The sequence below is a fragment of the Microcaecilia unicolor genome, chromosome 2 (assembly GCF_901765095.1).
Source record: "Microcaecilia unicolor chromosome 2, aMicUni1.1, whole genome shotgun sequence".
Classification (NCBI taxonomy): Eukaryota; Metazoa; Chordata; class Amphibia; order Gymnophiona; family Siphonopidae; genus Microcaecilia; species Microcaecilia unicolor.
In genome coordinates, this window is record NC_044032.1 from 576,318,248 (window position 1) to 576,343,473 (window position 25,226).

The following is a 25,226-nucleotide window of genomic DNA, read 5'->3' on the forward strand; positions in this document are numbered from 1 at the left end:
TGGTCCAAAAAAATAGACACACTGAGTATAAAAACATCTAGCAAACGGCAGCTTGTGAAACAAAAAGTTGGACTTTTTCTAGTTTGAAAATTGCCATGTGCACTACTGGCTTTTTGGTCCAAGAAAACAAGAAGGCAGATGATCCGCAAAATCCAACGTGGAAGCAAACAAAAGAGCAGATCACTAGGTGGTATTAATAAGACTTTATTGGAGAAATAATCGCCCTTGAGCATCATTTGAAAAGACAAGAGAAAAATTATTAAGACAATAACGCTTTCTACCTAAAAGAAGAGCATGGTGCTCCTCTTATGTTCTTATGACGGTTAGTGTACCTGGGTTTAAAAAAGGTTTGGACAAGTTCCTGGAGGAAGCAGCCAAACTGGGATATGCAAGAAGGCTTCCTTGAGATCCAGGGTAGTAAGAAACTCCCTCAGTTGCACCACCGCCACCACAGATATGAGTGTCTCCATGCGGACATGTCGCACAGAAAGACATCGATTTACCTTCCGAAGATCAAGAATGGATCGGAAGGAGCCACCTTTCCGAGGGACGACAAAGTAAAATTGAATAGTGACCCTGAACCTTGGGAGGGGGCACTGGCACCAAAGCCCCCAGGTGCAGACGCAACCACAACGTGGCAGAGATCACCGCACATTTGGAGACCGTGGCACACCGAGACTCCAGAAAACATTTGTGCATTGGAGCGCGAATTCCAGCTTGTATCCTTCTCAAACATTATCCAAGACCCACTGGCTGGAAGTGGCTTTGGTCCACTCTTCGTAAAAGCGAGTCAGCCGACCACCTATAATCGGGAACTGAAGAGCAGACCGGTGTCCCATCATTGGGTTGGGCGGCCTCCCGCTCCCTGATGTGCTGCAGCCCCGGAGGGGTGCTTGTCCCCATGAAAGGGGCAGCACTGTTGAAAATGAGGATGCTGGAAAGATCTCGACAACCTTCCTGGCCCGTACCAGTGAGCCTTCCTGGCCAGTACCAGTGGCCTAGTGGTTAGGGTGGTGGACTTTGGTCCTGGGGAACTGAGTTCGATTCCCGGCACAGGCAGCTCCTTGTGACTCTGGGCAAGTCACTTAACCCTCCATTGCCTGCCGCATTGAGCCTGCCATGAGTGGGAAAAAGTGCGGGGTACAAATGTAACAAAAAAAAAAAAGCAGGGTCTGGCAAAACCCATCCTCGACAAGGTCTTGGGTTTATCCTCCGGAAGCTGCTGAGTCTTAGAGTTACCCAAGTCTTTAACAATCTTCTCGAGATCTTCCCCAAAAAGAAAGGGCAGACACGCAAGATGCTGCTTAGACACCATGTCCGCAGCCCAATGACACCACAACAAACAGCAGGAAGACAACGCCAGCACCACCTGTTTGGCCTAGGCTAGTACCAAATCATACAGGGAGTCAGCCAAGAAAGCAAGTCCCGACTCCATATGGGACAAGGAGCCCTCAAAAACCGTTAGATCACTAACAGATGTATATCTAATTATTCAAAATACTATCTATTGAAAGAAAAATGCAGGTTATTTGGTCCTGGTTATTATTGGCTCTATGACTCCTGCACAAATATCTGGCAGTATTATATAGATTATGATTTTGGCCTTTACCATAATAGGAAGTTAAACTTTTCAAGGGGGTAACGGTGAAATGTGTACCTAGGACCTTTTCTGTGAAGTCTACTGCAATGCCCCCTAGGGTGCCCCACTGCTCTGCTGGGATGTCTGTGTTGCCAGTCTACCAAGAATGCTGGTCGCCCATACAAGCCCAATGGCTTATTTTTGTACATTTTTCCCTTGGACTTTTTTTTTTATGGTCCTAAAAGACAGACACTCAGCACAAAAACATCTAGCAAGTGGACATTTTTCTGGTTTGAAAATGGCCATGTTCGCTACTGGATTTTTGGAAGCTTTTTGCAAAATGTCTAAAATCGGATTTAGACATATCAAAAATGCCCCTTCCTTTGGTTTATCCAGTCTGCCCATCCATATTATCCACTATCTCTTCCTCTCCATAAGAGATCCCACAAGCCCGTCCCATGCTTTCTTGAATTCATATAGTCTGTCTCCACTACGTCCATCAGGAGGTTGTTCTACGCATCCACCACCCTTTCTGTAAAGTATTTCCTTAGATCTTTCTCCCTTCAAACTTCATCTTGTTCTCTTGTTCCCAAGCTTTCTTTCAGTTGAAAGAGACCTGCCTCCTGTGCATTTATGCAGCAGAGATGTTTAAAGAGCTACTCTTTCTCATCTTTCTTCCAAAGTATATATATTGAGATATATGTGTCTCTCTATATGCTTTATGATGAAGACGCTGACCATTTCACTAACCTTTTTAGTAGCCACCCTATGAACTGACTCCATCTTGGTTATATCTTTTTGAAGGTGCGGTCTCCAGAACTTCACACAATGGGACCTCGCCAGTCTTGTATATGAGCATTATCACCTCTCTTTTCCTGCTGGTCACTCCTCTCCCTATGTACCCAAGCATCCTTCTGGCTTTGGCTGTTGCACATTCTGTTTGGTTAACTTAAAATCGTCAGAAAGGATTGAGCACAGAAGTACTTCTCCTAAGAAGTACTCGAAAGAAGAATGAGACTTGGGGGTAATCGTTTCTGATGATCTTAAGGTAGGTAAACAGGTAGAAAGGGTGACAGCCAAAGCCAGAAGGATGCTTGGGAGTATAGGAAGATTAATTGATGCTATTAGATCTGTCAATTGCCTTCAATGTAGTAGATCATGCAGTACCTCCCACGGGAGGTGGTGGAGATGAAAGCGGTAACGGAATTCAAACATGCGTGGGATAAATATAAAGGAATCCTGTTTAGAAGAATGGATCCATGGAATCTTAGCAGAGATTGGGTGGCGACGCTGGTAATTGAGAAGCAAAACCGGTGCTGGGCAGACTTCTACAGTCTATGCCCTGATCATGACTGGATAGGGATGGGCTTGTGTGTAAATTTTAAGGGACTTCGACGTTAGCTTCAGAACTTTTAGTACAAGAAGAGTGCTGCGCAGACTTATACGGTCTGTCCCCTGAGAATGGCAAGGACAAATCAAACTCGGGTATACATATAAAGTATTGCATATCAAGTAAAATGAGTTTATCTTGTTGGGCAGACTGGATGGACCGTACAAGTCTTTATCTGACGTCACTTACAATATGTTACTTCTGTTAAGTGAATTGAGGATAACAGGAAATATTTTAAAATAGTTTCAATCATTTCTGAGCAGAACTTGTAGAGTGATCAGGAAAGAGGTTAAGTCCCATTTACAGGCAACCGATTGTGAGGTTCCATAGGGCTCCCCACCATATTATTCAACATCAATATGGCTGCCTTTGGAAAGGGCTCGCAGGAGTTGGTTGTGATGTACTATTCTTACACAGATAATATTCTGTTATCAATCCCTGTTTCAGAGAAGGAAGAGAAGCAACTTAGTGGGTTGATGAATCAGGGTCCTGTTTACTAAGGTGATTAGTATTTTTAAGGCACCAACAGTTAGCGTGTGCACGGTTAACGCACGTACATAGTTAATGCATGTTAAAAACACTAAGACGCTTATAGCACGGCTTAGTAATCAGGGCCTTCAATATTTTGATTTGGTCCTAAATTGAGCCTGACCTCATAGGTTGATTCTAAATATAGAAAAAAAAAATAAGATGCCCTTTCACAAAGCAGCGCTAAAAGTGATCTGCGCTATCCCCAGCGCAGGTCCTTCCCATGCGCTAAGGCTACTTTTAGCGCTGGTGGGAAATGACTGAATTTCCTATTTCTGCAATAATGGCCACGCACTAGTTTTCCCATTAGCGAATGGTCATTACCACATGAGCACTTAATGACACTTATTTTGTAGGTGCTAAGGGCTTACGTACTAATCTTGCACTAATAAGTACATAAGTAGTGCCATACTGGGAAAGACCAAAGGTCCATCTAGCCCAGCATCCTGTCACCGACAGTGGCCAATCCAGGTCAAGGGCACCTGGCACGCTCCCCAAACGTAAAAACATTCCAGACAAGTTATACCTAAAATGCGGAATTTTTCCCAAGTCCATTTAATAGCGGTCTATGGACTTGTCCTTTAGGAATCTATCTAACCCCTTTTTAAACTCCGTCAAGCTAACCGCCCGTACCACGTTCTCCGGCAACGAATTCCAGAGTCTAATTACACGTTGGGTGAAGAAAAATTTTCTCCGATTCGTTTTAAATTTACCACACTGTAGCTTCAACTCATGCCCTCTAGTCCTAGTATTTTTGGATAGCGTGAACAGTCGCTTCACATCCACCCGATCCATTCCACTCATTATTTTATACACTTCTATCATATCTCCCCTCAGCCGTCTCTTCTCCAAGCTGAAAAGCCCTAGCCTTCTCAGCCTCTCTTCGTAGGAAAGTCGTCCCATCCCCACTATCATTTTCGTCGCCCTTCGCTGTACCTTTTCCAATTCTACTATATCTTTTTTGAGATAATCAGTTAGCATGTGGAAATGCACACACACTAAACGATATCTCTGCCCCCAAACACACCCCCAGTGCAAAAAAATATATATATATATTTTTATCACGTAGATAGCGCACACACATGCAAAAACTACCACAGGACATCTGAGCGGACCCTGCGGTAGTGCATTTTAAAGTACATTTTAACCTGCAGTAAGCACGCAGTAGTGCTTACCACAGCTTAGTAAAAAGGCCCCTGAGATATTTTGCCTGAGTCATCCTTCAGTGCCAAAGCCAATCCTGAATTTGGTTGTATCTAGTTCTTTTATTTCATTATTAAATTCTGCTTTTACTATGAACTAGTGAATATTTTAAACTGATTATTTAATATCTTCTTTTTTAATTGTTATATTGGTCAGATATCAAGGAAGTTTAAGATTACAATTAATAAAACACTGTAGATGTTTTAAAAATAAACAAACACTGACAGTTCAACATTGCATTGATATGGGACATCAATTTGAAGATCTACGGTATTTTGTGATTGACCATATTCAATTACCTCAATGAGGAGGGGATAGGAAGAAGAGACTGCGGCAGAATGAGCAATTTTGAGTTTTTTTAGTTAGGCACGAGGAACTCTGTGATTTAAACAATTAAGCAGCATTACTTTTTTTGAAAATCAAATGCGGAATCATTTCTGGTAAAATCATTTCAAGTTCTAGAAACTCAAAAAGATGAGGGTTCCCTGAATGGAAAGACAAAAGCATTTTTAAGCCACAGCACTATTTTGTTTTGGACGTCAGTCACAGAAAGAAGCCATCAGATCAGAATAGTGCGTATTATGGTTATTTAGGAGCCCTTTCAAAAAGTACCAGGACCAGGGGACGCTCAATGAAATTACATGGAAATACTTTAAAAACAAATAGGAGGAAATATTTTTTCACTCAAGGAATAGTTAAGTTCTGGAACTTGTTGCCAGAGGATGTAGTAACGGCTGTTAGTGTATGTGGGTTTAAAAAAACATTTGGACAAGTTCCTGGAGAAAAGTCCATAGTCTTATTGAGATGGACATGGGAATAGCCACTACTTGCCCCAGGATTGGTAGAATGGAATATTGCTACTAACTGGGTTTCTGCCATGACCTTGTGACCTGGATTGGACACTGTTGGAAGCAGGATACTGAGTTAGATGGACCATTGGTCTAACTAGACTATAGCGGCAAAATTAATAAAGCAAAGAAATATGACAGGGCTTCCCCAACTTTACGTACTTCACTTTGTCTTCCTGTTAAACCTCAAACTCGTTCTAAACGTTTTTGTTTTTAAAATACTGAGCGGGGCTCGATTGGGAGGTACATGGGGTGGCTGGGAGGGAGGTGGGGAGAAAATGTTCAAAAGTTTGATGATGGATGTTATCACTATTTTGTAAGATTGGAAGTATTTGGGGCAACATTTTGTGTACCCCTGATTATGGTTGTGATAATATGTGTTTATTATCAATAAAAAATGTTGAAACATAAAATACTGAGCGGGCTTGCTCCAGCCTATAAAGGCTCCTTGCTCAATTATTAGTGTTATAATAGATTATTACACTCCCATGGTAGTCTGCTTATTCATTTTGTCTCTTGTGAGGAAGTCAGACTTTGAAGAATCCTTTAGTTATATAGCTGCGAATGAATTGAATCATTCACCAAGTACATTAAGGGGCTCTTTTACTAAGGCATAGTAGGCCTAACATGGGCCTACCACACGGTAAAAGGGTACTACTGCGAGACAAAGCGTGTGTTACTTCTGAACTAAAAATATATATATATATATACTAGTAAAAAAGCCCCGTTTCTGATGCAAATGAAATGGGGGCTAGCAAGGTTTTCTTCTGTGTGCATGTGGGAGTCCCTGCCCTCTGCCCTCTCTCCCTTTCCCTGTGCTGTCTGTCCTCTCTGTCCCCTCCCCCCTCGGAGTCGAGTCCTTCAGTGTTAAGTTTCCTGCTGTGCTGTGTTTGTGTTACAGAGATAGTGAGGGCTTCTGCTCTCTCTCCCCTCCCCCCTCTGAGTCCTTCACTGTTACAGAGAGAGCGATTTGATTTCGCGCTTTGCTGTGTTTTCCTTCACTGTTTGTGTTACAGAGAGAGCGAGGGCGGGGCAGACACTCATGGGGAAACCTTCACACTTCCGGCTGGAGGCTTCATTTAGAACGTTGGTGGTGCCTTTTATATATAGAGATATTGAACTGAACTCAGCAACACAACGAAGCCATAACCTGCAATGAACAATATATCACTCTTCTTCTCTTAATTCTCTAATGTTCTGTAACAACATCACTCTGTATTTGTCTCATTACCGGAGGTGGCTAACACCTCACGGTACTATGTAAGCCACATTGAGCCTGCAAAGAGGTGGGAAAATGTGGGGTACAAATGCAATGAATATATGTATATATATATATTTTTTTTTTGCTGCAGGAGGCATGTCTGGGGGGCTGAGTAGGCGCTAATTGGGTAGCGCGGGCACATTATCACATGCTATCCAATTAACACAAGAGTAGCGCAGGAGCCCTTACTGCCTCCTAAATAGGTGGCAGTAAGGACTCCTGGCGGTAATGGCCAGGCACCAATGGAAATGTTAGTGCATGGCCATTAAAAAATAAAAATAAATAATACTGACCACAGCCATTTTCAGCCATGCTAGAAAGTGGCCAAAATGTGTGGCAAATGCACGCACTAATTGAAGTGTTGGACACTTTCCAGCATGCCTAATAAAAGGGCCCCTAAGATTTTTTTCTGTTTTGTTTGAATACATTTCATCAAATTATGTTTCTTTCAAAGAGAATTAACAACTTATCTTTTAAAAAAATATTTAGGATCAGTCTGAAGATTGATACATTATTCTACTATATGACGTACTGTCCCAGAAATAACCAGCATCTTGGATTTAAATTGTTTTGAACTTGGAAGAGGATACAGCAAAATACAAAACTTCGATAACGTAACATAAGGGTGGATGTATTATACAGAATACGGAATAAGAAAATAAGAATAGCCATGCCAAGTCAAACCTATGTATCCTGCTTCCTACAGTGGCCAATCCAGGTCACAACTATCTGGAAGAATCCCAAGGAGTGGCAAGGTTCCATGCTACTGGTCCCATGGAGAAGAAGTGGCTTTCCCTATGTCTATTAAGTAGAGGAGTGTGGTAGCCGTGTTAGTCCACTCTTAAGGTTATCAATAGAAATCAAACAAAATAAAACATGGAAAAGAAAATAAGATGATACCTTTTTTATTGGACATAACTTAATACATTTCTTGATTAGCTTTCGAAGGTTGCCCTTCTTCCTCAGATCGGAAATAAGCAAATGTGCTAGCTGACAGTGTATATAAGTGAAAACATTCAAGCATTACTATGACAGTCTGACAGGGTGGGAGGAGGGGGGTGTGGGTAGGAAGTATGTATGGGGACATCAAAGCATATCATTGATATTCTAACAGGATGGGTGTGGATAGGTGAGGGGAGGGTGATCAACAGAGACATACAGCTTTATGGTTTATAATGGGCTAGGAACCCCAGATCCTTGTTAAGTCCTTTCTGTTGGGTGTTAAAATATTCAATCATTCTGACTTCAAAGGTCTTACGTTCTTGTATGGTTTTAAAGTTGCCTTTCAGGATTCACCCTGTCAGATTGTCATAGTAATGCTTGAATGTTTTCACTTATATACACTGTCAGCTAGCACATTTGCTTATTTCTGATCTGAGGAAGAAGGGCAACCTTCGAAAGCTAATCAAGAAATGTATTAAGTTATGTCCAATAAAAAAAGTATCTTATTTTCTTTTCCATGTTTTATTTTGTTTGATTTCTATTGATAACCTATGTCTATTGTAATCCCAGATTATTAACTTTTCCTCCAGAAACTTGTCCAAACCTTTGTTTAAAGCCCAGAAATGCTGTCGTTACCACATCCTCCAGCAATGAGTTCCATAGTTTAACTATTTACCAAGTGAAAAAGTATTTTCTTCTATTCTTTTTAAAAGTAGAATCATGTAACCTCATGGAATGTTCTTAGTCTTTGTACATTTTGAAAGACCAATCGGTTCATGTTTACACGTTCTAATCTACTGAGGATTTTGTAAACCTATCATATCCTCCCTCAGCTGTCTCTTTTCCAAGCTGAAAAGTCCCAACCTCTTAAGTCCTTCCTCATATGAGGTATTCCATCCCCTTAATTATTTTGGTTGCCCTTCTTTGTACCCTTTCTAATAATAATATCTTTTTTGAGATATGGTGACCAGAATTGCACACAATACTCAAGGTGAGGTGACACCATAGAGTAATATAAGCATTGTAATATTCTTTGTCTTATTTTCTATCCCTTTCTTAATAATTCCTAACATTCTGTTTGCTTCTTAGGTCACTGCCACACACTGAGCAGAACAACATATTGTCCACGATAATAGCTAGATCTTTTTCTTGGGTGGCGACTTCCAATATGGAACCTAGCATTAAGTAACTACTATTTAGATTATTCTTCCCAATGTGCACCACTTTACATTTTTCATCTGTCATTTGGATGCCCAGTCATCCAGTTTCCTAAGCTCTTCCTGCAATTTCTCACAGTCCACATGTGATTTAACAGCTTTGAATAGTTTTGTGTCATCTGTAAATTTAATCACTTTACTCAACATTTCCAAATCATTTATAAATATGTTAAATAGCACCGGTCCCAGTATAGATACCTAGGCATGCCACAATTTACCTTCCTCCATTGAAAGAAATGGCTATTTAACCTCTTTCCCTCTGCATAGCACATCTCTCTGTCTCTTAGCATATTTATAAATCACCTGGAAATAGGAATGAGTGATCAATTTTCAGATGACAAAAAATTATCCAGTGTTTAAAAATCCCATGTAGACTGTGAGAAAAAGGAGGAACTTGGGAGATTAGAAGACTGGGCATCCAAAGATCAGATGAAATTTAATATGGACAGGTGCAAAGTGATGCACATTGGGAAGAATTAACCAAATGACAGCTACACAATCCTAGAATCCACATTTGAAGTTACTCACCAGGAGAGACATTTAAATGTTATCATGACAATACTTTGAAATCTGCTCAATATGTTGATGCAGTCAAAAAAGCAAATAAAATGTTAAGAATTATTAAGAAAGGAAAAGAGAATAAAAGAATATCACAATGTCTCTGTATCATTCCATGTCGTGATCTTAAGAACTATGTGCAATTCTCAGTGCCAAATCTTAAAAACAAAAAAAGTTATTATTAGATAAGGTAAAAAGAAGAGTGAACAAAATGATTAAGTAGATAAAACAACGCTCGTATAAGGAAAGGCTTAAAAGGTTAGGGCTCTTCAGCTGGGAGAGAAAATAGCTGAGAGGCGATATGACCGATGTCTACAAATTCCTGAATGGAGTGAAATGGATAAATATAAATCATTTGCTTATGTCAGTGATTCCGAAACCTGGCCCTAGAGGCATCCCAAGCCAGTAAGGTTTTCAGGATACCCACAACGAATATTCATGAGACAGATCTGCATGCAAATCTCTCTCAGAAATATTCATTGTGGATATCCTGAAAACCTAACTGGCTGGGGTGTATCCAGGACCAGGTTTGGGAACCACTGGTTTATGCTTTCAAAAACCACAAAGGCTACGGAACAAATCATGAAGTTAAACAGTAATACATTTAAAACGAACAGTACAAAAAAAAAAAATCCACTCAACTCATCTTGAACCCACTGTCAGAGGATGTGTGTAAAAGCTGCACTTAAAAAAAAAAAAAAAGGGTTGGATACATTCCTGAAGGAAAGATCCATAAATTACTATTAAGGTGGACCTGGGGAAAGTAACTACTTATTCCTTGGGGTAAGCATCAGATAATCTTACTACTTTTAGGAACTCTACCTTTTACTTGTGACCTGGATCGGCCACAATTAGAAACAGGATACAAGATTGCTGACAGAATTCAACTTAACAGTTAAGATGTGGTGTAGGTTGTGCAAAGATAAACGGTACTTCCAAGACACAAGTCAACCATAAGCAAATTATGTGTGACCAAGGTATAGAGCAAACACTTTTAACACATCAGTATAAGCCGACTTTTCTTTCACCTGTGGCGATGGGGGGACTGCATAGCCAGTTTGTAAACATGGTGGCGGGGCTCAAGTGGATGAAGCTAAACAAGGTCAGCAGAGTGCTGGAAGGAGGGGAGAGCCCTCTGCACCAGGCCGGGGAGTGATCGGGAGACAGAGGCTGAAGGGAGAAGGGAAATATACAGGGGGTCAGCCTCAAGAGTTGCCAGTATGGAGAAGGGCTCCCCTCCGACAACTCCTGACCTGCCATAAAATCTAGCATGTTAAAGGTAGGCATTCCTCTCTGTGCATTGCACAGAATGCTCATTTTAATACTGATAAGCTTGCTGTAATACATTTGCATAAGGTTACTGGAAGCTGCTGTGGCAAATGGTAAAAGGGACGCAGAACCCCTTTGTGTATTAGACGCTAAATAACATTTGCTTTAGACCAGCAACAAACGGACTAAAGCAAATCTTGCAAGCAGGGATGTACACTTTGTGCATCGGCCCATGAGTCAACTGTATTATACACCTTTCCCAAAGATTAATGTGTTTACAAGAACAAGTGAGTTTGGGGCATGTATTTTGGAGCTATGTTTTTGTGTAAGATTAACAAAACATCTGAGTAGGCTTTAGATCAGCATCTAGGTTATAACTGATGACCTACACTGGATTTAAGAAAGGGACAACGACTACTTTTATGGAAGGCTCTCTCTTGGGGGGTTAAAAGTAAACAGGGGGGTTAAGTAAACAGAGAACGTGTGAGCCCCCTTCTGTTACCCAGTGGAGGAATGAATTATATTAGATGGCATAGGTGCCAACATGTCAAAATTATTGAGAATGCCAGGCACAATACAAATAACCCCTCCCTGGACAGAATGAAGGGGAGCTTTCTCTATATTGGGGGTACTCAAAAACCACTGGATCCACAGATTTGGCTCCTATGTCAGTTCGTAAAATATGAAAAAGTAGATAATTTAAAGGGATTGCCACATCAATGAAAGGTTTTCAAGTATGGGCACCGATATGGGAACTCAAGCCACACAGAACAAGAGGTAGAAGATTGTGGAAAAGGTCAAATTGTAGAACTGGTCACTCGGAAGAATCAACATGTGACCGGTTCATTGTATACCTGAATAGTTATGAATGTGGGACGAGGAAGGAGAGGAGAAAACAAAAACTATAAAAGTAGTGGTTGAATGAACTGGTTTGACTTCTATAGAATCCAGAGGCCACTACTCCATCCTCATCCTCCTGGATCTATCCGCCGCTTTTGACACTGTCAATCATGACTTACTTCTTGCCACACTGTCCTCATTTGGGTTCCAGGGCTCTGTCCTCTCCTGGTTCTCCTCCTATCTCTCCCACCGCACCTTCAAAGCTCACTCTCATGGATCTTCCTCCACCCCCATCCCGCTATCTGTTGGTGTTCCCCAGGGATCGGTCCTTGGACCCCTTCTCTTCTCAATCTACACCTCTTCCCTGGGCTCCCTGATCTCATCTCATGGTTTCCAGTATCATCTCTATGCTGATGACACCCAACTGTATCTCTCCACACCAGACATCACCGCGGAGACCCAGGCAAAGGTATCGGCCTGCTTATCCGACATTGCTGCCTGGATGTCCAACCGCCACCTGAAACTGAAAATGTCCAAGACCGAGCTTATCGTCTTTCCACCAAAACCCACTTCTCCTCTTCCTCCACTTTCTATCTCAGTTGATAACACCCTCATCCTCCCCGTCTCATCTGCCCGCAACCTCGGAGTCATCTTTGACTCCTCTCTCTCCTTCTCTGCGCATATCCAGCAGATAGCCAAGACCTGTCGCTTCTTCCTCTTTAACATCAGCAAAATTCACCCTTTCCTCTCTGAACACACCACCTAAACTCTCGTCCACGCTCTCATTACCTCTCGCCTGGACTACTGCAACTTACTCCTCACCGGCCTCCCACTTAGCCATCTATCCCCCCTTCAGTCTGTTCAGAACTCTGCTGCACGTCTCATATTCCGCCAGAACCGATATACTCATATCACCCCTCTCCTCAGGTCACTTCACTGGCTTCCGATCAGATACCGCATTCAATTCAAGCTTCTCCTTCTTACCTACAAATGCACTCAGTCTGCTGCCCCTCACTACCTCTCTACCCTCATCTCCCCTTACGTTCCCGCCCATAACCTCCGTTCACAGGATAAATCCCTCCTCTCAGTACCCTTCTCCACCACCGCCAACTCCAGGCTCTGCTCATTCTGCATCGCCTCACCCTATACTTGGAACAACCTTCCTGAACCCTTACGCCAAGCCCCCTCCCTGCCCGTCTTCAAGTCTTTGCTTAAAGCCCACCTCTTCAACGCTGCGATCGGCACCTAACCCTTACCGTTCAGTGAATCCAGACTGCCCCAATTTGACTGCCCCTATCGGACCGACCGTTCACTTGTCTATTAGATTGTAAGCTCTTTGAGCAGGGACTGTCTCTCTTTGTTAAATTGTACAGCGCTGCGTAACCCTGGTAGCGCTCTAGAAATGTTAAGTAGTAGTAGTAGTAGTACTATAGGTTTCGCCTGCTGATTCATTGAGATGTTCAGCTAAACAGCATGTTTTCTTATGGTTGTGTAAACACACTAATAATAACACTCATAAAAGATAAGATTTCAAGTACTGCTAAATAGGTTATGAAAAGTCTTCCCCGGTAACTCACCTCCTGGTCTTCGTTTGCAGACATAGCTGTGCTCACTGCTCAGTACTATTAGCGCGCCGCCCACCCAGGGAGGGGAACCTTCCCCGCGGTCAGCCGACAGTAGCGCGTCCCTCACAACAAAAAAAAAAATAAAAACTCTTACCCGCACACTACGCTACTCTACTACGCACATGCCCACCCATGACCCGAAGTGCTACGGCACAGAATCCTCCACACACAACTGAGTGCTTTGCGCCGTCATCTTCAGGCGTCAGTCACGTAAAACTGGCGTGCGTGCGTGCGTCAATCATTAAGCGCCAAAGTCCCATCACACACAGTTCCGTCGTTCTGATTGGCTCCCAAACTGTTCAGTTATTTTCTTTCGATTGGTCCGCTCAAGAGGTTGTTTTCTTCCAAGGAGGTTTAATAGACAGGATACCAAGTGACGTCAAAACGTTGACACCAATTAGGTTGATCTCAGTTTTCCCTTCCTCAGGCAGTCGCGCAGCCGTCATCATCGCCGTACTCTCAAAACAAAGCGAGCAGATCTATGAACTGCTGCATCCACGTTGTCTCTCTTTATTATTGGTAGCATTTGTATTTAATATCACTTATAGTTTCAAACATACTGGCTTGCGCAGCATACGGATGTACACAGAGAAAGTATAATAACGGAATAACTTTTCATAGGTAGTACAGTAGTCATTTGTTATAAATAGTAATCATTTTGGAGGGGCTAGTTATAGTGGCATCCTAGCACGTGTTATATTCGTGCAGAGATTTTCTTTTCTCCTGGTAAAGGGTCGCTAAAGTCAGACCACTTTTCACGTCACTTGGTATCCTGTCTATCAAACCTCCTTGGAAGAAAACAACCTCCTTGAGCGGACCTATCGAAAGAAAATAACTGAACAGTTTGGGAGCCAATCAGAACGACGGAACTGTGTGTGTGATGGGACTTTGGCGCTTAATGATTGATGACGCACGCACGCCAGTTTTACGTGACTGACGCCTGAATATGACGGCGCAAAGCACTCCGTTGTGGAGGATTATGTGCCGTAGCGCTTCGGGTCATGGGTGGGCATGTGCGCAGTAGAGTAGCGTAGTGTAGTGTGCGGGTAAGAGTTTTTATTTTTTTTGGTTGTAAGGGACGCGCTGCTGTCGGCTGACCGCGGGGAAGGCTCCCTCCCTGGGTTGGGGGGCGCCTTTGGTTCAATACGGGAACCGCGCTGATAGTACTGAGCAGTGAGCACAGCTATGTCTGCAAACGAAGACCAGGAGGTGAGTTACTGGGGAAGACTTTTCATAAACTATTTAGCTGTACTTGAAATCTTATCTTTTATGAGTGCTATTATTAGTGTATTTAAAATTACACAACCATAAAAAAACATCCTGTTTAGCTGAACATCTCAATGAATCAGCAGGCGAAACCTATAGAAGTCAAACCAGTTCATTCAACCACTACTTTTATAGTTTTTGTTTTCTCCTCTCCTTCCTCTTCCCACATTCATAACTATTCAGGTATACAATGAACCGGTCACGTGTTGATTCTTCCGAGTGACCAGTTCTACAATTTGATCTTTTTCACAATCTTCTACCTCTTGTTCTGTGTGGTAAGAGTTCCCATATCGGTGCCCATACTTGAAAACCTTTCATTGATGTGGCAATCCCTTTAAATTATCTATCGACTTTTACGAACTGACATAGGAGCCAAATCTGTGGATCCAGTGGTTTTTGAGTACCCCCAATATAGAGAAAGCTCCCCTTCATTCTGTCCAGGGAGGGGTTATTTGTATTGTGCCTGGCATTCTCAATAATTTTGACATTGGCACCTATGCCATCCTATATAATAATTCTCACCTCCAACGTTCCATGCTTGGGACCGTGGGTCCCTGGCTGCAAGTGGTCTGCGAGGCAGACACGCAGGACGTCACTGACGTCAACACAGCTGATTGCAAGGCAAGGGGAGGAGTAGGGAAACACGCACAGCGTGTTTCCCTACTCCTCCTACTGCCTCGGAATCAGCTGTCACCCCCCCCCCCCCGCGCTATGGCCCCCTCGAAACCCACCTCCTCCCGCGAACCTGTCTTCCCCCCCCCCCCCCCCGCCGGAACGCTGAAAACTGCCGCCGCCGTTGTTGTGCTACCTTCCCTGCCCGTAGGTTGTTCAATCATCTTCTTAGAAAGTTTAACTCCGTGCGTCTGCCGTCAGACGCACGGAGTTAAACTTTCTAAGAAGATGATTGAACAACCTACGGGAAGGGAAGGTAGCACAACAACGGCGGCGACGGTGGCGGCAGTTTTCGGCGTTCCGGGGTGGGGGGGATCAACAGGTTCGCGGGAGGGGGTGGGTTCGAGGGGGCCATAGTACGGGGGGGGGGGGGGAATTGCCTGCCTAAGGCCCGTTTCCTTGCCTACAGAATCGGGCCTTTTTTACTAGTCTAATATAATTCATTCCTCCACTGGGTAACAGAAGGGGGGCTCACACGTTCTCTGTTTACTTAACACACACTTTTAACCCCCAAGAGAGAGCCTTCCATAAAAGTAGTCGTTGTTCCTTTCTTAAATCCAGTGTAGGTCATCAGTTATAACCTAGATGCTGATCTAAAGCCCACTCAGATGTTTTGTTAATCTTACACAAAAACATAGCTCCAAAATATATGCCCGAAACTCACTTGTTCTTGTAAACACATTAATCTTTGGGAAAGGTGTATGTATAATACAGTTGACTCATGGGCCGATGCACAAAGTGTACATCCCTGCTTGCAAGATTTGCTTTAGTCCGTTTGTTGCTGGTCTAAAGCAAATGTTATTTAGCGTCTAATACACAAAGGGGTTCTGCGTCCTTTTTACCATTTGCCACAGCAGCTACCAGTAACCTTATGCAAATGTATTACAGCAAGCTTATCAGGTGAAAGAAAAGTCGGCTTATACTGATGTGTTAAAAGTGTTTGCTCTATACCTTGGTCACACATAATTTGCTTATATCTTGGAAATACTGTTTATCTTTGCACAACCTACGCCATAAGACTCCTGAGGCAGGCGCCTTGTCGCCGAAACACGGCAGCTGTGTCAAGTCTTTTGGTGACTTTTAATAAAGATCATATATATTTTTGAGCAAGTGTCCCCCCCCCCCCCCTTTTTTTTTTTGTCGACACTTGTAGGGGATTGAGTGTTCCTCCACTTTGTGTAGGTCTTGTCACATTACGGTTGGGGTAGTATTTGGACAATCATCATATTTTACACCATTCCCAGTTAGGTTTCAGATCAACATTTAGTACTGAAACAGTTTTAGGCTCATTAGTTGATCATATTAGTTTATTTCTTAATGAAGGCAAGAGGGCCTTGGTTCTTCATTTTGATCTGCCCTCTGCCTTTGACCTGGTGGACCATAGTATCCTGATCATGTCATGGAAAATGTGGGAATTGCTGGAAAGATGCTATGCTAGATCTTACAGGGTGAAGATGAGAGATGTTCGATGTGGCAAAATCCAAGTGGTATCCCTCAATGATCTCCACTATCCCAGACACTTTTCAATATTTCTACATTTGTTTGGTGCCCAACTGGAAGATCAAGGCTTTCTTTCATAAAGCTATGCAAACAACATTACAGTTCTTATCCCATTGGGTTCTGTTTTGAAAGAAGGAAAACTTTGAAGTCATAGCTGAATTCAACTGATAGTATTTTGGATGGCAGGGTATAAATTAAAACTAAATATAGTAAAATGATTTTTTTACTTGAATTCAAAAATGATTCTATCTATATTAATACCATGAATTATAAAGTTCTAAGACTTTTTTGAGGATGCAAAAACTTTGCCAAATTTGTAAATATTTTTCAGTTGAACAGTTTAGACTTCTGGTCCAGGCTGTGATCTTGTCCCAAATGGATTACTTTAACATCATGTATTTGGGATGTTCTCGTGAATAGAAAAAATTGCAATCCAGATCACAGCGGTTCACTTGATGATCTCCTTGAAAAAGTCAGACAGAATCTGTTTATTTTAACCATCTTCACTGGCTTCCAATAGAAGCCTGGATTCAGTTCAAACTGGCTTGCTTTATTTTTAAGCTATTATAAGGTTTAGTACCTGCATATTTTTATGATCACATCCATTTTTCTATTTGGGTAGGAAACTGTAGGTCCAATAATCCTAGTCTGTTTCATTTTCCTTCTGTAGGGGGTAGAAAATGTTTAAAAACAGGTTGAACTCTCTCTCTCTCTCTCGATTTCCTCGTGGCTAGATTTTGGAAAGATCTTGCTTCTATCAGATCTCATGTTCTTATTATGATTATAGGAAAAATCTTAAAACTTTTTTTATTTTGAAAATTTGTATTATGAAGTAACTAGTAAAAAAGGCCCGTTTCTGACACTAATGAAACGGGCGCTAGCAAGGTTATATTGATTAGTTGTTTTTTGTTAACCAAATATTTAATATTAAAGTATTGTAATGAGATGGAGTAATAGTGAAGGGTGTATAATGAGGAAGGAGGAGGCCCTGTGTAGGACCACAGGGGCGGTCCTTTTTGACAGAGTGTTTGTGTGTGTGAGATGTGTGTAAGACAGAGAGACAGACTGTGTGAATCATACAGTGAGTGTGTGTGAGAGTGAGACAGAGGGATTGAAAGAGTGTGTGTGTGTGTTTGTGTGACAGAGAGATACAGTGAGTGTGTGTGAGAGTGAGACAGAGGGATTGAAAGAGTGTGTGTTTGTGTGACAGAGAGATACAGAGTGTGTGTGTGTGGACCACAGGGGCGGTCACTGTGACAGAGTGTTTGTGTGAGTAAGACAGAGAGACAGACTGTGTGAGACCGATAGTGTGTGTGAAGAAAAGAGATTACTGACTGAGGTATTTCAGGAATGAAATGCTTGGAAAAGAATTGTCAATACTCCTTTCAAGTAATTAAATGTTTGTAAGCATATGGTAAAAGGCAAGAAAGCTTTCAAAAATGTTGTTTTGTGAACTGCAGGTTAAGTGCAAAAGCAGTGCTGAAAGTGCTTTACCATGCACAGTACTTCCCAAGGAAACAGAACCGCAGCAAAGCGAATTTGAAGTGGAAAACTAAAAAGCCAACCAAACCCTCAGTATTTTTCATGTTAACATGGGAAATACACATTGAATGTAAAAGAAATCTGTGTTTTCTGTCCCGTGTCCCCCTCAGAAGCACAATGGTACCATGTCAGCGACTGCAGCCCGTAACCCTTTTATTGCCACATCAATGTTAACACTTCAGGAGCGAGCTTGCTTGGCTGGTTTGCTTGCTGTTGGAAGAGGGGAGGAGGAGTTGCTTTTTTTAGGATCATGTTAAGCGTTTCCCAATCTGCTACGGGGAAGCTGTGTCATTTGTAACCCTGCCTCCCGAAAACAATTCTTCAGAGCACAGAGTAGTAGTCAGCCCCAAGCGCAGGAGCACCAACAATAAGACCATTGCTGATTGGCTGCAAAATCTCTTCCTGGTTGCTAGGAAAAGGAGTGGGTGATTTGTTGCTGTCAGGGTGATTCCTTGCTTGCTGTCATAACTTAACGGAGGCGGATGTTCGTTCTCGTGCGTTGCCTGTAGATGTAAAGTGAGATGCATGGGGGGAGGGGTTTCAAGTGTACAGCGCTGCGTACGTGTAGTAGCGCTATAGAAATGATAAGTAGTAGTTGTGGTATCGGAAGGGGGGGGTTGTGGGTGAGCTGTAGGAATTTGAACTCTGACACTGGGATGGAAAGGAGGCGGATCTTCGTGTTCGTGCGTTGCCTGTAGATGAGAAATGAGATCCATGGGTGGAGTTGAGGAATTTGAACTCTGACCCTGGAAAGGAAAGGAGGCTGATGATCTTCGTGTGTGCGCGTTGCCTGTAGTTGTAAAATGAGATGCATTGTGGGGGGCAGTTTTGTTTTGTGTTTGTATCGGAAGGGGGGTGCTGAGTTGCATGAATGTTTCCCTACTCCTCCCCCTTTCCTTGTTTTTTTTGTGGAGCAGCTGTGCTGGCGACATCATCCTTGGCTTCACCCAACTCAGCCACTCAGTCGTGCGACACGGTCTGTGAGTGTCATTGCTCCGCCCACGAGGTCATCACGTTTGACGTGTGGGCGGGGCAGACAGTCATGGATGAAAAATTGATCTCTGGCACCTCACATTTAGAACGTTGGAAAAGTGAGGCTTCAGAACGTTGGTGGTGCGTTTTATATAGAGAGATTAGTCTTTTTTTTTTTTTTTTTTGAATGGTTTCGTATAATTTCAAATCCTGATATGGTTAAGCATCAGTAGGTTTATATTGATAGAGTTTATATCTGCTAAGTTTGGTGTTAAAAATATCTCACAATACCTCGTCTGATCCTCCGCCCACTTTATGTATCTCTGTTCTAGTGACATCACTTCCGATTTATTCAGATTGAGTCTCAACCCAGAAATTTCTCCAAACCTTTCCACCTCCCTCGGTATACAAAGGAACAAGCAATAAGTTCTGGTCAGCATCAAACAGCATGTCGTCATCAAATGCTGGTCTTATAACACATTCTTCCCCCACCGTTAACCTCTACATTCTACTGTAACAAAAGGTCCTGAGACAAACACAACAGGTAAATGTGAATCAGTTGTTTATCAAAAGTACAAATTCTAGGAGGCACTCCATGAAGTTAAATAGTAGAACATTTAACACAATAACACAGTAAATGACATCAGATAAAGACCCGCATAGTCTATCCAGTCTGCACAACAGGGTGGCTAGAGCCCCAGTTATCCATGCTTAAATGCTGGCTGTCAAGTCTCCACCATGCCAACCATATAGGCAGCCAAACATGATGGGGATGATATGTGGTTATAACCAGTGCTTTTTTTGTAGAAAAAAAGGTGCCGGTACTCATTGTGGGCGCACATTATACTCATAGCCACACCCACATTAGCCACACCCCTTATACCAGCCATAGCGCATATAAACAGACATCATTGAAAATATTATACTAGTATAGGAGAAAAAAATAATGTGATTTTTTTTCATTATAAATAATTTCTGTAAGCTGTTACAGCTCCAGTATACCCAGTGCAAAATAAGACAAATTCCAAACACTAAAATGAAAATAAAATGATTTTTTTCTACCTTTGTTGTCTGGTGACTTTGTTTTTCTATCCATATTGGTCCCAGTCTTTGATTCTGCTGCTCTCTATCTGTTCTCTTAACTCCGTTTCCAGGGCTTCCTTTCCAGTTATTTCTTTACTTTCCTCCTTTCTTCTTCTTTTGTTGCCCTGCATCCATAAGTAAAAGCTGGGTCCTCCTCCATAGAATTGACTGGAGGAGGTATAACATGGATCCAGCTTTTGCCTATTTTCTCCATCCATGTGCAGTTTTTCTCCTCTTCCCTTTCCCTCATCTCCATCCATGCGCATCTTCTTTTTTCTTTCCTCCCCTCCATTCATGTCCAGCACTTCTCCTCTCTTCCCCTCCATCCATGTCCAGCATTTCTCATCTCTCTTCCCTCCTCTGTATCCATATAAAGCAATAATTCTCTCTCCCCTCTCCTCCATCCAAGTCAGCATTCTCCTCTCTCCTAGCCAACTCCTCCATCCATCCATGTCCAGCAATTCTCCTCTATCTCCTGCTCTCCTCTCCATCCATTTCTAGCATTTCTCCTCTCTCCCCTCTTATCCATGTCCAGCAATTCTCTCTTCCCTGTCCTCCCCTCCCTGTCCAGCGATTCTCCTCTCTCCCCTCCATGTCCAGCAATTCTCTCTTCCCTGTCCTCCCCTCCCCGTCCAGCGATTCTCCTCTCTCCCCTCCATGTCCAGCAATTCTATCTTCCCTGCCCTCCCCTCCATGTCCAGCAATTCTCTCATCCCTGCCCTCCCATCCCATGTCCAGCAATTCTCTCTCCCCTGCCCTGCCCTCCCATCCCATGTCCAGCAATTCTCTCTCCCCTGCCCTCCCATCCCATGTCCAGCAATTCTCTCTCCCCTGCCCTTCCCTCCCTTCCCATGTCCAGCAATTCTCTCTCCCCTGCCCTTCCCTCCCATCCCATGTCCAGCAATTCTCTCTCCCCTGCCCTTCCCTCCCATCCCATGTCCAGCAATTCTCTCTCCCCTGCCCTTCTCTCCCATCCCATCCCATGTCCAGCAATTCTCTCTCCCCTGCCCTTCCCTCCATCCCATCCCATGTCCAGCAATTCTTTCTCCCCTGCCCTTCCCTCCCATCCCATCCCATGTCCAGCAATTCTTTCTCCCCTGCCCTTCCCTCCCATCCCATCCCATGTCCAGCAATTCTCTCTCCCCTGCCCTTCCCTCCCATCCCATCCCATGTCCAGCAATTCTCTCTCCCCTGCCCTTCCCTCCATCCCATCCCATGTCCAGCAATTCTTTCTCCCCTGCCCTTCCCTCCCATCCCATCCCATGTCCAGCAATTCTCTCTCCCCTGCCCTTCCCTCCCATCCCATCCCATGTCCAGCAATTCTCTCTCCCCTGCCCTTCCCTCCCATGTCCAGCAATTCTCTCTCTCCTGCCCTTCCCATGTCCAGCAATTCTCTCTCCCTTTCCCTTCCCTCCCAGCCCATCCCATGTCCAGCAATTCTCTCTCCCCTGCCCTTTCCATGTCCAGCAATTCTCTCTCCCCTGCCCTTCCCTCCCATTATTTCCAGCGATTCTCCGCCTCTCCCCTGCCCTCACCTCTCCCATATCCAGCGATTCTTCGTCCCCCAGCGTCCTCCTTCACTGCCTGCCAGCCAGTCGGACTCAGAAGCGAACGGTGCAGGCAGCGATTGGCTGGCAGCGTCGTAGCTTCCCTCTGCAAGTCCCGCCTATGCGTAAACAGGAAGTTGTAGGCGGGACTTGCAGAGGGAAGCTACGACGCTGCCAGCCAATCGCTGCCTGCACCGTTCACTTCTGAGTCCAACGCTGGCTGGCAGGCAGTGAAGGAGGACGCTGGGGGACGAAGAATCGCTGGATATGAGAGAGGGGAGGGACGGAAAAATCGCTGCACGTCAATGGGAGGGCAGGGGAGAGGCGGAGAATCGCTGGAAGTAATGGGAGGGGAGGGGAGGAGGAGAAAAAGGTGCCGGTACGCCGTACCGTTGCGTACCGGCACAAAAAAAAGCACTGGTTATAACCAAGACCAAGTATTGCTGATAGTATTCAACTTACTGGTCAAGATGTCTTCCCTACTCCTGAATATAATTGGGTCTGTAGGAACAGTTTGGGCAGCGGAAGCAATAGGATTTCTAGTACCCTGAAAAGGATTGCATGTTCCCTTAAAATACTTAATTACTCTGACTTTGTATTTGCTCATGACTGCTTTACACAGTCTGGGCAGTAGCAAGCTCCATAATTAGAAAGAAACCCAGTAGTTGGCAGTTATAATAATATGGTTTATTAGCACCAGTATCTTACTCAAAGGCAGTACAGGCAAATTAAGCGTTCATCTCTGGAACACGATGGGACAACGCTTCACACATCAGGTGCAGTGGTCAACTATATTATAGTTCAGCACATAATTACACACTCCCCTGAGCTGCACTGCACCATTACTTACAATGTGTGACAAATTGGAAAAAAAAAAACAGGAGAAAAGAATTTTTCACTCAACCTAGAGTTGTATATCTGGTACCTTGAAACTCCTTTTTTAATAGGACGATGAAATTTCAATATGAATGTAATTCCTCAGAATCTGCTGACAGTTTTCCCCAGAAATATCGAGCTGTCTTATTCCATATCTTTTTTTTTTTTTTTTCCCCAGCGATCAAATCACCAGACACTAGCAGTGAAATCGGGGTCACCTTCATTGAATTCATTTCAGAAAAACAGGTCTAGCAATATAGGTCCTGATATTGGCATGCCCATGTCTCTTTGCTGTGTGAGCCATAGAAACAAAGCTTCACTCAACTTCTCATGTTTGCATTTTTTCTTAGGGCCCTGTTTACAAAGGCATGCTAGCGTTTTTAGCATGCACTAACCATGTAGACTCCCATAGGGCCCGACAGAGCCCTTAGTTTTTCTACTGTTCAATGAAAAATTAGACGCACGATTTGAGCCCTATTTTTCCAGCTCACTGCATTGCCTTTTCCAGTCAGTAGCAATTAATTCTCCCCAGTCCAAGTTCAGTTGCAGTTCTTTGGATGGATTCACCCTTGTCTATTCTTTTTATAGCTTATTTTCGGCTCTATAGACAAAAAAACTTTTTTTTTTACTCTTTTTTGACTGCCAGTTTCAGAGGGAGAATGGTATCAGGTGGACTCAAACGGATCAAGGAGAAGAATAAGAATATATAGTAAAACAGCTGTACATGCTAAGAACAAAATTCACTTGAGCAGCATATTTTTGGGGTAGGGATTAGGGCTGTGGTACCTATATACAAGAATTGTGGGTTCAATTCCCACTGGGAGGGGGGGGTTGTGATCATGGGTTTTTTTGAGTGTAGGAGTAGCCTAGTTGTTAGTGCATTGGCCTGAGAACCTGGGGAACTGGGTTTGATTCCCACTGCAGCTCCTTGTGACTCTGGGCAAGTTACTTAACCCTCCATTGCCTCTAGGGATAGAAAAAGTATCTGCATATAAAGTGTACAGCACTAGTAGCATTATATAAATGATTATTAGTAGTAGTAGTTGTAATTTGCATAAAAATCTTAACGAACAGTGCCTTGGTAGAGAAAGCAGGGTCTCAGGTCGAAAAAAAACAGTCTTGGTCCAAAACGTGCTGCAGTTCGTCTGAATGCGCTACCAGAAGAGAGCGTCGCGCATATCCGTAACAAAGTGGTTACGTCATCGGGGCCTTGTTGGATAAGCGAGACCTTACTGTATTTACTAAGCGTTTTCCCCTAAAGGCAGAGAGAACCTTTAGTAAATAGTTATCTTAGACTGGAACTGTAGATATCTAAGAGTCCGTATTCTTGGGATTCTGTTTCACCCATAGCTACTTCAAGAATGGCCCCATTTATTTTTTTACAAAAATTGTTTTGTCTGTAATTGTGATAATATGTTTCCATTTAATTTCAGATGGAGTTGGAAGCTCTGCGTTCTATTTATGAAGGAGATGAGTGCTTCAAAGAACTTGGTCCTGTGGACTTTCAGTATAGGGTTAGGCTCTGTGAACCTGCATTTCCGAGCACACAACACTCCTGAAGCAAAGAAGGGCAGCAGGAACAAGGGGAGGGAGGGGTGTGATGGGGGAGAGTCCACCGGGTTGGACATCCTTGGGAAGAAGAGACCCCCTCAGCCCCTGCCAGCCAGTAAGCATTCCAATGAGCAACAAAGGAGAGATATAGCCAATACAAAAGGAATTCTTACTTCTTTTTCTTTTCTTCCATCAAAAGGAGACCAAAGAACCCAGACCCTTGGGCCTACCATCTTAAACCAGAGTTTCCCAAGTCAGCCGTGGAGTACCTCCTTGCTAGTTAGGTTTTCAGGATATCCACAATGAATATGCTTGAGATTGATTTGCATACATTGCCTCCACTGTATACAAGTCTGTCATGCATATATTCATTGTGGATATCCTGAAAACCTGACTGACAAAGGGGTATTCAAGGACTGACTTTGGAAACACTGATCTAGATCAAATTGCACAGGGTTAGAACTACATCCTGAAGACTGCACAAGCTACTTATAGGCACACTCAAGAATCAGAACTAGAGAGTTGCACGGGGACAGAAATCTTACTCGTCCCCACTGGAATCTTACCCTTCTCCACCGTCCCCGAAAGAATTTAACCTATCCCCGCAAGAATTTAATGGTCCATAAAAAAAAAAATTGTCGGCGCTCTCAGTCTCTGGGTTTGAACCACAGCACCTCAGGCATGGAAGGAACAGAAGATGGAACTTGGAACACTCTTGTGCGCACATGTAAGACTTGTCTCTGATTCACTGGCACTGTGTGCTGAGAGGTCGCCACATGCATGCGCCAGTAGGTCAGGTGACATCTGATGCTTGTGTCTGTGTCAGAGCTGAGGTCTGTGCATCAGCCCGGAAGCAGAAAGGATTAATAGTAACCTAGTAAGTGACAGCAGATAAAAACCTGAACGGTCCAGTCTACCCAGTAGTCATGCTCATTATCAATTCACAATTAAATCAAC

The 25,226-nt window shown here is 43.4% G+C and overlaps 2 protein-coding genes across 2 annotated transcripts in view; one reads left to right on the forward strand and one right to left on the reverse strand.

The window, feature by feature from the left end:
* The window catches only part of TRAPPC11 (trafficking protein particle complex 11), a 179,683-nt gene extending 166,214 nt beyond the window's left edge, over window positions 1–13,469 (reverse strand). Inside the window, exon 1 of the mRNA XM_030191512.1 lies at window positions 13,213–13,469. Coding sequence (XP_030047372.1) covers window positions 13,213–13,236 — 24 coding nt within the window. The 5' untranslated portion in view covers window positions 13,237–13,469. The remainder of the gene's footprint in view (window positions 1–13,212) is intronic.
* Window positions 13,470–14,103: 634 nt separating this feature from the next.
* Window positions 14,104–25,226, forward strand: part of RWDD4 (RWD domain containing 4) — a 76,390-nt gene continuing 65,267 nt past the window's right edge. The window contains 2 exon segments of the mRNA XM_030191513.1: window positions 14,104–14,469; window positions 24,152–24,232. Coding sequence (XP_030047373.1) covers window positions 14,446–14,469; window positions 24,152–24,232 — 105 coding nt within the window. The 5' untranslated portion in view covers window positions 14,104–14,445.